Here is a 12,595-nt window from a genome sequence, read left to right as displayed (position 1 = left end):
TAAATAAGTTGGACTATAAATAAATAAGTTGGACTATAAATAAATAAACTGGGACTCTCCAGTGGGATGCAGAGGCCCATCCATCAGGTCCCAAGCTCCTGTACAGATAATTTCTTTTGCTTTTTGGAAGATCTGCTTCTCTTTGAACACCTGCTGACAAAAACTGCAGGGTGAGGACATCAAATGGGGGAAAGAGGATTTCTTCATGGCTCTGACACTTCACCCTCACCACAGTGCTCAGTTTGTCTTTTCAGTCCCTGGTACTTTTGCTTCACTGTCCATGAACCTGTATGGCTCCCCTTTTTCCTTGTCATGTGGCTCAGATGTTTCATGACTTCCTGAAACAAGCTTGTTGACACATTGGGTCCCAGGTCTAGAAAGGATGAAGATTATGGGGTCCTAAATGATTCACCTGTTCCCACAACAGCTAGAAATCCACTATGTGTACAGGCTATGTCACTCAATTTAGGAGAAAAATCTAAAAGGCTTAAACTATCCCTCTAAACAGTAGACTTAATATGTCCTCTAAGAGGCTATAGTAGTTCTACATTAAACATTAATCACACAAAATGGAATAATTTTGGAGTACTCTCCAAATGAGTTGCACTAGCTAGAAAGCTGAACATTGGATCACATGCAATCCAAGTCACTGATTACTAGAAAAGTCTGAAGTGGGGACCTTTGTACAACTTGTCCACAATACTGGGACAGTAATTTTTCCTTGCAAGCAAAACATACAATGGAATTCTGTTGGGAGTTCTGCTGGCTCTTCACACATGAACAGACCTTGGAGGTTCAGCAGTACCCTGGAATAAACTTGGGTTTATGTTTGCAAATGGAACTGTGTACTTGCTCTCTCTTGATTCTAGATCTGCAGGCACCACCTGGAGGTTGGCAACTTCTGTGGCGGGAGGGTAGTTTGACACACTTACTACCCTTCAGAAGAATTGGGATGTTACAGGTAATCCAAGGGGAGGAAGAAACTAGGGTGGGAAAGAAGTTGGCTTACTCAAGCCCCTATCAATTCATAGTAACAAACTGCATTTCCGTATATGCAGCACTGGTGTGGCAAGCAACTCATTAGGATAGCAAGAAAAGTATTTTGATTGTCATTAGTTGAACTTTTGCAAAGACAAGCTAAAGGAGCCAATCCTGGTGTATTAACTTGAAAATGGGTGGGAGTGGAGTAAGTCTCCTCTACCCGGTCATATATGCAGTGACAGCAGAGTCTCCACTCTCCCTCCCTCAACACAAGTAAAGAGAGGTCAAAGTCCCTCCCTCCACTCAGGGCCACGGCTAATCCCAAACTTTAGCAGTGTCATAGAAATTTGATCAGTTATCCATGCTATAATCACATCCAAGGCTGACGACTACATTGCACTTTACGTGAAAGTGCTATAGAAGAAAGTTCAGAAGTTTCAGCTAGTCCAAAATGCAGCCGCAAGATCAGTATCTGATACAGCACACATATTGCAATGTGTGTTAAAAGATTTAGGTTGGCTACCGGTTTGCTTCTGAGGTTCAAAGTGCTGGCTGTAACTATTACTCCACCTTCCCCATTTTAAACTCGCAGGCGGTTACTTAAGAACTAGAGGGAACTCTGCATATGCTCAGAGGCTCTAATATACTTTTCATATTACTTCTGAGGCAGGGCCAAGGACGACAAGGCAGTGATCAATTAATTCCCCCCTCCAAGCCCCCAAAGAAAGGAAGGGTGTTGTTCTGGTGACCTCAGCGACCGTGTTCCGCTCTAGCCTTCTCTCTCTCTACCCTCCCTACTTTCCGGAGCCTTCGGGGGATCATAGAGACTTGCGTGTAGAAAGTCGCGTCAGTTCTCGCTCAACCGAGGCAAGCCCTTTGTTGGAAATATCGCGAGAGTTGGGTTCGGCGCCTGCGCAGGCACAGCGCTAAGGAAATCGGCTCGTGAGGTCGTGCTTTCGCCGTCGCCGCCGCCGCCGCCACCAGCACCACCACTTCTGTCATCATCATGAGCACGACGCTAGCTAAGATCGCCGAGATAGAGGCGGAGGTAACTGGCGAGGCAGAGGGTGGGAGTGGAAAAGAGGCTCTTTGTAAGAGCGGAGTGGAGCCTGAATGAATAGTGGCAGCCTACCTCTGGGAAACAGGCGAAGGCCGCCACGTTGATGCCGGACACCTGAATGGAAGCAAGATGCTGAACAGAGGCGTATAAAATTTTGCATGTTGTGGAGGAAAAGAAACCGTTCTGCAATGAAGCCGACTGCAGTGGGGGTGGGGGGTTCAACGCAGATGGAAGAGAGGACTTGGCATAATTAACTCACTTGCCCTAAACATATAGTGACTGACGAGTGGCCTTTAGATAAAGATTCAACAAATTAGTGGAGGCTAGTGGAGGTCAGTCAGTAGCTATCATTTATGATTGCTGAATGGAATCTGCCAGATGCGATGGGGCAAACAATGACGGAGGGGTGTTGTGTTATGTTCCACTTGTAAGTCTCACTGATGCACCTGACTGGGCACTGGATACAAAATGCTGGACTAGAAGCACCTTTGGGAAAGCCTGGGGGAAAGGGGAGGTGTTTCACATTACTGGCTCTGAAAAGTAATGGTGCTGGGACACAAGGCTGTATTATTAGTATCAAATTGTTATCACACATTCCAAATATGCGTATGATTACATAGAAGTAAGGAAAAAACACTCAGCAAGCGTTTGTTGTAGCTTATTTATGATGCTGCAAACAGGTTCTGTGGATGCACTTTGAACTGAGTAAAATCTTGGAAAAAATACCCCACTTCCAGAAGATGGGCATCAGTGCCCTAACTGAGGGTAAAAACTATCCTATCCCCCTTCTCTTTGGCCCAGATACTGTTATCCAGAGGCCTCCGGGTGATGTAGGTGCAACTCCCATAAATCCCTTTACTATCATAAGAATGATACCTGTGCCTTTCTATAAGGACTTGAGGAACAGTGGAACAAGACAGCACCTTTTTTCTTCCCTGTATTGTCATGTCTACAACCATGGGCTTGTGCCCCTAGTTACATCTGTGAGGTAACTAGGGGCACAAGCCCATGGTGAGGTAACTAGCCTTTGAACGTCTGTATATTCTTACCCTATTGTGCAGATGGCACGAACGCAAAAGAACAAGGCCACAGCTCACCATCTAGGGCTGCTGAAGGCTCGGCTGGCCAAGCTGCGTCGAGAGCTCATCACCCCAAAAGGAGGTGGAGGAGGTGGTCCAGGGGAAGGTGTGTATTTCCTATGGAATGAAGGAGAAGTTTCCTAAAGCTATGATTTGATTTGGGGTTGGCAGGGACATATAGCAAAGTATCCTGTGTTCATCATGACTACTAGAATTGAAATAAATGATACCAAATGCAGCAGTATATGTGCGTAATTTATTTCGACATCATTTTCTTTGTCTAAAATCTTATATGTTACACAGGCAGATGTGTTAATAAATACAAATATCAATCTAGGAAAACATATCCAGTCATCTTGAACCAACCCTATTGTACTGGATACCCTAGAGAGCTAATAATGATTAGAGTATTGGACTAAGATCTGGAAGACCCAGGTTCGAATTTCCACTCTGGCATAAAAGCTTACTGGATGACCTTGCACTAGTCATATACATTCAGCTTAACCTATCTCAGGGTTGTTAGGATGAGATGAAATAGGGGAGAGGAGAATGTTGCAAGCCATTTTCTCCCATTTGGAGAAAGACGGGGTATAAATAATAAGTATTATTTGTACAGGCAGCAGAATTCTGCACATTTATTGCCTAATCCATAAAATAGTGGATCTTGTTTCAGCAGCTAGACATACATAGGTCATCCTTTAAGCTGAAATTGTGTATATATATTTAAGGAGAACTCTTAGGGAATGGACTGATATGAAAATTAACGTGGGATTTAGTAAAAGACTTCCTTGGTATGCTTAAGTATCTGAAAGTCTGAAGAGTAAAGAGCCTCTGGGCAGCGTTTCTCTCAGTCAGTAAGGGAGGTAGTTATAATAATTGCTTGAGAAACATGTACAGAAATGATTCCTATTTGTTCTTAATCATTGCTGTGCTCTCTTTGTACATGATGTTTGTCATGTTGCTTTATAAATCAAGGTGAGCGCCTTTAGATGCCTAAATGCAGCCTTGCCTCCAGCTGAGAGGCAGATCCATGTCCATCTGTTTTGAAGTCTGTCAGTGCCATTAAATTAATTGTCCTATTGTAGGTTTTGATGTCGCAAAGACTGGTGATGCTCGCATAGGATTTGTTGGCTTCCCATCAGTGGGAAAATCTACTTTGCTGAGCAACCTCGCTGGAGTGTACTCGGAAGTGGCAGCCTATGAGTTCACCACATTGACAACTGTGCCAGGAGTAATTAGATACAAAGGAGCAAAAATACAGGTGAGAACTTTGGAGCAGAGGAGAATGGTATATAGAGGATGCAGTCTGCTGTTCAAGGACAAATACTGAATTTTGAGGTACATATTGTGAGTTGCTGTGGGCTAGCCAAGTGTTTTTGAGTGCCTCTCTGGTCTGTGGACAGAAGCTCCTCTATTGGCTCAACTAAGAGTAAGGTCATCCAGTCATGTCAACAACTCACTAATAGAAATATCAGTAGGTGAATTCATTCTTACGGTTTTAAGAAGCTTTCTTTTTTCCATAGTTAAGCGTTTTTGGGCTGGAGAGGAAACAATACAAAATAAATGGATTCAAGATCGTTCTGACCATGTTCATACCTCATTTCTTACTTGCTGTATTACCTGCTGAGAACAAGGGGAAGAAGAAGGATCTTGGGTAGAAAGGCCAAGAGAGAGAGCTTGGAGAGCCACTGACGGCTAGGGTAGTCGGGTTCAATTGACCAAATATCTTACTCTACGAGGCAGCTTCTTGTGTTCAGAGGGAAACAAGTCTGTTACTTTCCTGTTAAGAAGTCACATCCAGTTTTCCATGGCTAGAGAAGGGATGCAAGTCCTTCCTTTTTAGTTCTGTCTAATGGATTTCCTTACTCCTACCTACAGCTTCTTGACCTTCCAGGAATTATTGAGGGTGCCAAAGATGGAAAGGGCAGAGGTCGCCAGGTCATTGCAGGTGAGGAATCTTCCTCCAGTTTCCCAGTGGCTTTGTGCTGGTGGGAGGGTGCAAGTTTGGATGCATATGGGCAATAGGGCTGGCTTGGTCATTGGTAACAAGAAGTGTATTGAGCAAGTTTTAGTTCCAGTAGCAAATTAAAGTCCAACTAGATTTCCAAGGTATGAGCTTTCAAGAGTCAAAGCTCCCTTTGTGAGATATTTTGGAACATTTGTGATGTCGGTGTAGTGTTGTAAAGTCTCACCTAGCCTTGAGAGGATCTGAGTTTAAATCCTTGTCGAGCCAAGCTGCTGGCTCAACTCACCTTAAAGTTGTTGGAAAGATAAAATTGTAAAAAGGGACCATGTCACTCTTGAGTATCTTGGAAGAAGAAAAGGTGAGATTAAAATGGACTAAATAAATGAAAAGTAGCAGCAAGACCTTTTCTTCCTTCTCTTGCCTGTATCTGAATTATGCATTTTGCCATTAAGAACATAATTCAACAGGTATGGTTGCCTGGAACTGGAGAATGCAAAACCAGGATGCATAGATTATCTGCTTTGCAATGGAAAATGCTTTTCAAACTCAAGTCTTTTTGAAGGGATTGGGAAAAACATCTTTTCAGATCCTTTTATTTCTCTGCAGTTGCTCGAACCTGCAACCTTATTCTGATAGTTTTGGATGTTCTGAAGCCTTTGGGACATAAGAAGATAATTGAGAATGAGCTGGAGGGTTTTGGAATACGGTTGAACAGCAAACCTCCCAATATCGGCTTTAAGAAAAAGGATAAAGGCGGCATCAACCTGACAGCCACTGTAAGCATGGCAACATAATTTTGACAAGGTGTGGAGGGAGTTCTCTGTTTCTTAGGAAAACGCCGTGGTGGTGGTGAATCTTGAAGTATTCTCGCTAAACCTGCAAAACAGGCTTTTGCTGTAGTAGTAGGACTCCCCAATAGTAAGAGCGCACTGCCTTGAAAGTTTTCTGTATCATGCAATTTGGGGAAGCAATAAGGTACCGTTACTTAGTGAAATGGGTAGGGGAGTGAAGAACTATGCTCTGTTATAACTGTACACTCCAGTCCCTGTAGAAAAGTCAGAACTGTACCTGACACATGAAAGGATTTAAAAGTGAGAAATCATCACCATCTGGTGCATGGAACGTGGAAGGGCGCTATCTTTGAACATGGTGCAGTTGCTCTTTGGTAACTGGTATCATTTAAGTATGACTGCAGAGAGGGTATGCAACGGGGTAATTTGCTCAGCAGGCTGCTTCAGTGAGTAGAAACTGTTGGAAGAGCCCACACAGAACTGTTGGAAGAGCCCACACAGGCTTCTTATTTTGGGGAGGAGAACAGAAGGAGGTCAGTAACATTTTAGCCAGATGGTTGGAGCTGTGGAAGGGCTCCCTACGCTCTCAGAATTCTGGGCCCATAGCTGACCATGCCAGCAGCTTCATTGGCAGGGATAACAACCTGCTCTGTGGTCACATAGGGAAAGGCATGGGGAAGGGATGTGTTTTCTTCCACCTTTTCCTGTGCTTCTCTTGTAGAGGGAAAGTAAGATAAGATGTAGATGGCAAGTCTTCTAGTGGAGGCCAGAATGGGCGTTAAGGGATGTACTTTCCTCTGAGGGGGGCTTCTAGCTGGAGAGCTGAGATGATAGCAGTGTAGGTTGGAGACCCCAGGACTTCGCAACATGGAATTCCTTCCCCCTCCTTTGCAACATGGAAGTCCCAAGTCCCATGGTGCTAAAACTGACAGGGTGGTCCCTTGGGGACAGCATCACACAGCAGGCCCTTATTCTGCCAGTTGACTTATGTGACCTGTCCCACAAAGCTACCAAGGGTGTCAAGCCTCCCATTCCTTGTGAAGGGTAAGTTATTTCTTGGGGCAGGAAGAGTTCTTACTAGACTCTCTAAACTGCTCTTTATGGTCTTCACATTAGTGCCCACAGAGTGAGCTGGATACCGAAACAGTGAAGAGCATTTTAGCAGAGTATAAAATTCACAATGCAGATGTCACACTTCGCAGTGATGTTACTGCCGACGACCTCATTGATGTAGTTGAAGGAAACAGGTAAGTCAAAAGGATCTGTAAATTGGATTGGCTGACTAAAATTGTTAGGCTTGGTTGATCTTGTAGGGCTTGTGTGCTTGAACTCTCATACTGTGTCATAAATGCCTCCCTATTTTTCCCAGGAAACTGAAATCTAGGTTTTGTAATGCATACGTAAATCAGTATTTGCACAGGGTTAAATAGACATTTCTTAATGGAGGTGCTTGTGTCACATTGTAGATTTTCTCCTCCTCTGATGTGCTCTGATGGAGTAGGATATTTCAGTGTTAGGAATTACATGGGAGGTTGCCCACCCCTCCCAGTAGCAGAGGCTGTTTGCTTTGGCCCTTTTAATAACTGAAAATATTATTCCCAGAGAAATGGGTCTTAAGCATAAAAAGGTAATGTGGATGTGATGGATGGATGGGGAAGGCATCTAATCCACTACCCAGACTTCTGTCCATTGCCATTCTGCAGCTGAAATGAGTGCCTTGCTCAGTTTGGCTCCATGTTGCTGAGTGTTGGTTTATCTAATTTGAAGGGCATATTTCAAAATGTTTGCTATTGTGCCCTCCCAGGAATGGAAGTTTTCTGTAGTAGGGAGTAATCTTTGTGACTCGTTTTACAGTTTTGTATATAATAAATTTCTTTTTCCCTTTTAGAGTCTATATTCCTTGCATTTATGTATTGAACAAAATCGACCAGATCTCCATTGAGGAGCTAGATATAATTTACAAGGTGCCCCACTGTGTTCCAATCTCTGCTCATCACCGGTGGAACTTTGATGACCTATTGGAGAAAATTTGGGACTACCTAAAACTTGTGCGAATGTGAGTCTGAATTTTGCATTGTCAGGGCTTCGAATGCCTCAGAATCCCGCTGCTGCTGCTGCATCATTCTGATGTCCTTCGTTGTTCATTCTTTGTATTTGGCTCCGTGGCCTGCACTTCTAGCTTTCATAGTTCTCTGTCTGAAAGCACAGCAGGTTGGCCCTCAAAAGTCTTTGCTATAAGACATTTCATCAGTCAGGATGTGGGGAGGTTATCGTGTATGTGCCTGGATTTTTATTTGGACAACTGGAGGAAATGTAAAATATTAATTGGGAGCTGTGCTCTGAAACCTCACAACTGTGAGGTTTGAATGCCACGTTTATGTCCTTCCACAAATAACTAGATGGGAAGGAGACGCGTTCTTCCCTGGCATGCTAGTTTTCTGCATGTGGCGTTTTTATACAGAGAAGCATTCAGTCATGTGAGTTTTCCCGCCTGCAGTCCAAAGTGACATTGTTAAGAAAACAGCTTTACTTTTATCTGCTGTGTGCAAGAACCGGATCTTAGAGGAAGTTTAGCTCCTGGTAAAAAGAAAATGATGTCTGAAGGTCATCTGCTTAAAAAATAAATGAAAAGTTGTGTGTTAACAGTTTTAACTCAAACTTGCAGTTACACAAAGCCCAAAGGACAGCTCCCAGATTATACATCCCCAGTGGTATTGCCATATTCCAGGACTACTGTGGAGGATTTCTGCATGAAGATTCACAAAAACCTCATCAAAGAGTTTAAATAGTAAGTGTAGTTTACAAATCGCCGCTTCTCCAGCAACTCATATTCTTGATTTATCATCTTCTGATATTATCAGTTTTTACTACATTCCTAAATGGTTTGTTGATACCTGTTTTCCCTCTTCTATAGTTTAAAGAAAGTAAATACATCAACTGACTAGGCTATCTATAACACTGTTCAGATGTCTTCTGAATGGAGTTAATATATTCTGCTTTTTGTTAACATACTTTTTTTTAAAAAAAGTGTGCATTTTGCATGACCAGCAGGCTGAAACTACAAGTATTATGCAATAATTTGATTATATAAAACCAAAGGTTCGTTGAATGAAAAAAGCAAGAAAAATAGTACCATGGTAGGAAGGGGAGAGAAAAGGTCAGGGGGATTCTAGTTCTAGCATGGTTGGGAGTTTCCTAGAGATTGTGAAGGAAAGCTAGGCTTCAATAATAATCTCTTGGATTAAGATGGGAACGAGGGGTGACAAGTTTGCTGCTGCATCTGTATAAATAATAGGATGTTGTTAGTTAATTAGCCAACATTCTGTTTCAGTGCACTTGTGTGGGGCTCGTCTGTCAAGCACAATCCACAGAAAGTTGGCAAAGATCATACAATGGAGGATGAAGATGTCATTCAGATAGTAAAGAAGTAAACTGACTTCTGGCCATTGCTCCTTGATGACCTTTCAGAAAGAAGGCTGACTGTCAAGCATCATCTACAGGAGTGTGCTTCCACCTGACCTGTACTATGCAGTTTAGGTGTGTTACATTTAGACCTGATTAAAGTGTTTCTTCTTGGGAGATGTAATCCCTGTATTGAGGCTTTGGTCTGTTTTGCTATTATTGAATGAACAGATTGCACACTTACATATGGGTGACTGAAGCCTAATTTTTAAGTGGCACTGTCAGAAGCAAGAGCATTTTCTTCATGGGACTTTGTGCTGGCTCTGTAATATGTATAATTAAATCATATGGAAGTTAGGAGAGAACAAGCTCAAAGCCAGACTAGTTCTAAAAAATGAAATATTCTTCCATTGCACTCTTATCTAATTAGTGGCCCTACCTAAGTTAGATTTTGAACTGCTAGACCAAAAGTGACATAAATGTTGGTGTTGCCATAAGAAGTCAGTTCTAGAAATTAAGACTATAATGGTGATACTATAAAATGTTTCATTTTGAAGTCAAATAGGCAAGAAGAAAGATTCTGGGCAGAATTAATCAGTGCAAGAGAGTATTGTTTCAGAAGCAGCACGTTGCTCATCATGACGTGACTGTCTTTATCATAAGCTTCCTTCTGAGGACTTCATTTATGCAGGTATGCAGCTTTTGTACAGAAGTCTGTATTCCCATAGAAAAAAGTATAGGTGTACATATTTTCATCTTGAAAGGAGAAGCAGCTTTGACTCTCTAAAGTGCCACTGGACTCAAATCCTGCTGTTCCACTGCAGACCAGCACAGCTAGCCACCCAAAAACATTGTAATCCTAATACTTTTCAGTCATCTAACATTCTCAGTGGGCAGCAACCGGTGTTATTTTACTTTATCCGTTTATTGGGCCAAGGCCTGATTTAAATGTGCTTCTTTTGCAGACTGCCAGGAGATGCATGTTTTATGGCATAGTGTCTTCATTTGAAATTTGACCTCTTTGGGAGTATTGTTGACTGTGAGGGGTGCATACAGGCCTTTTTTCTTAAAGGATGGGTCTGGGACCGTAATTGTATAAGCCTGATGAGCCTTGGGGTTACAGATGCAGCTTCTTGCTCACATAATTAAAACCTGTGTTTTTTCATGCTATAATGTCATTGTCCTGCAATACTGACGGTTGCAGAAGAGATTAATCTCTCCCAGTAAATGAACAGTTCAGATCCCCCCTTTTTATGGGAAAAGTAGGGCATAGCAGCCATCCCAGTTAAGTTTGAAGAGGTTCTGCTGTCTTCAAAGTTCATGGTATATGACTAATGAAGACTGAAGGAAGACTTCTTTCTTTCCACCCGATTCTTAACTGTGAAGGTGGTAAAGTCACTACTATAGTAAACTTGGAATGTGGGGAAATATGGAGGAGTTTGGAGGAAATATGTCTTGCATCACGCACCCACTGATTCTAACCCCCCTCCCTCCAACCTTGTTAGTTGTGATAGCTTATTTCCTTCCCCCACAACTGATGCTCAATTGTCCTCAAAACTGCATGAAGATTGAAAAGTAATGCGTATGCTCACTCTCACCAGGTGCTCGCTTTTTCTTAAGGTTTAGATAATTAACACCTTTCTGTATAACAGAAGAGGCCTCCTTACAAGTAAACAGAAACTCCAGCCTCATCTGTGGGTGGCATGATTTCACCACTGAAAGCAAATTTGTGGTCACATCTTTTCATGACTAAAGACATATTCAGTAGCTGAGAGGAGACATTTGTCTGAGTCAGAACCTGGAATCTCATGACATTTAGTAACTGGTTGCTTAATTTTTTCCTTTCTCTTACAGCATTATTGTAAGAGTCCCCATTAATGCTGAGGGTGAGTTGAAAGTTTGCCAGAAAAAGACTATTAAACTTATTAGGAATGTTTCTTCCCAGTTTGTATCCATGGAAGATATCCTAGTGAAGGTTACTCTTCTTGCTTGTGCCATAGGGCAGAGCTATGTAAATTAGACAGGTTTACCATCTGTTTGTATGGGAGAAAGCCCCCTCCAGTTTCAAGACAGGTTGCAGTGGGAGTTTTTTTTTAAAAAAAAAACCTGATGTGTAAGAATTTGTTGCTGGGTCCCAGGAAGAGTAGGACAACTTGGGTAGTTCGGGATACGCTCCATCCACGAATGTTAAATTTATCCATTACTGAAGGAGGGTAATCTGGTGAATGATGTTGAACTGCAGTAGCCACATTCTGAAAAGGCAGTCTAACTGCTGGAGCACCTACCTCACAAATGCAGCAGCAAAGGATGGGAGTACTCTCCCTCCCACCCTTTCCGGCAAGGCAGGAAGTTTGTAAGCTTTTGCAAAAAGAAAGAGAGAGGAGTCCATGTGGCTATTCTGCAGTTTGTTTCCAACAGTGGCAGCCCCCCTTCCAGGGGAAAGGGCAATATCCCTGAAGGGTGCAGTTAAATGCTAGATGTTGTAGCTTAGACCATAGAAGCCTCACTTCATCTCCATGTGGTGCTTTAGAGACATTCTTACCTAGGCTGGAGGGAAAGAAGCAGGTCACTTTTGGAAAAGGGTTGGCATCAGGTCTGTGAACCATTATCTCAGGGGAATAGAGTTTTCTTTCTTGATAGAGGATTGACTCATGAGTGGGCGAGGCTGCTTTTAAGGGATCAAATCATTCCTTTTAGAAGCTTAAAAATCCCATGAGAGGAATACTAGCAGCCCCCCTCCCCCAAGAATAGCAAATGTTTGGTTGGGAGAAGGGACCAGGCATTTTTTCCTGCTCAAACTAGCAGTATAGGCTGCAAACAATACGGAAGCAATCCTCTTAACACCAATGGAAAATGGTTTTCCATTTTTAAAAATAATTAGGCTAATATCTCCATGAGGTCAACTGTTTGTTAATTACAGAGTATTTGAAGGACATTAGACAAAAGTGGGGCTTCCACTGTGTCTAGATGATAATATAGCCCTTGGATCAGGATTTTGTGAGCTAAGCATTGTGGGGGAAATGGCATTTAGGAGGCTATTGTGCTGTTAGTGCACCTGTGGAATCCTCTCCTCTGAAAAGAACTGGAATGTTTTTCATGACTGGAGAGGCAAAGCAGTAAAATCCTAGAAGGCTGGACCTGCAGGTCACAAATCGAAAACATACAAGACTTGGACTCCTCCTTTTGCCAGGGCTGACTACACAGTTAATTGGTTCATACAAAGGCTTCTCTCAAGCAAAACAAATGTGGCACAGAAAATTCCAATCAGTAAACATGATGGATGTTTCTCAAAAATACAATCTAGATTTTACTATTT

The 12,595-nt window shown here is 42.5% G+C and overlaps 1 protein-coding gene across 1 annotated transcript; it reads left to right on the top strand.

The window, feature by feature from the left end:
• Positions 1 to 1,910: 1,910 nt before the first annotated feature.
• Positions 1,911 to 9,475, top strand: DRG1 (developmentally regulated GTP binding protein 1). Its single transcript, XM_054996322.1, has 9 exons — positions 1,911 to 2,029; positions 3,103 to 3,226; positions 4,206 to 4,381; positions 4,999 to 5,068; positions 5,693 to 5,862; positions 6,994 to 7,124; positions 7,766 to 7,933; positions 8,543 to 8,665; positions 9,209 to 9,475. Exons 1-9 carry the CDS (start codon positions 1,988 to 1,990, stop codon positions 9,306 to 9,308), a joined length of 1,104 nt encoding a protein of 367 aa, XP_054852297.1. The 5' UTR covers positions 1,911 to 1,987; the 3' UTR covers positions 9,309 to 9,475.
• The last annotated feature ends 3,120 nt before the right edge of the window (positions 9,476 to 12,595 follow it).

Source organism: Eublepharis macularius, chromosome 13 (genome assembly GCF_028583425.1).
Source record: "Eublepharis macularius isolate TG4126 chromosome 13, MPM_Emac_v1.0, whole genome shotgun sequence".
Classification (NCBI taxonomy): domain Eukaryota; kingdom Metazoa; phylum Chordata; class Lepidosauria; order Squamata; family Eublepharidae; genus Eublepharis; species Eublepharis macularius.
The sequence above is the reverse complement of the archived record's forward strand: the minus strand, read 5'-3'. Positions and strand labels throughout refer to the sequence as shown.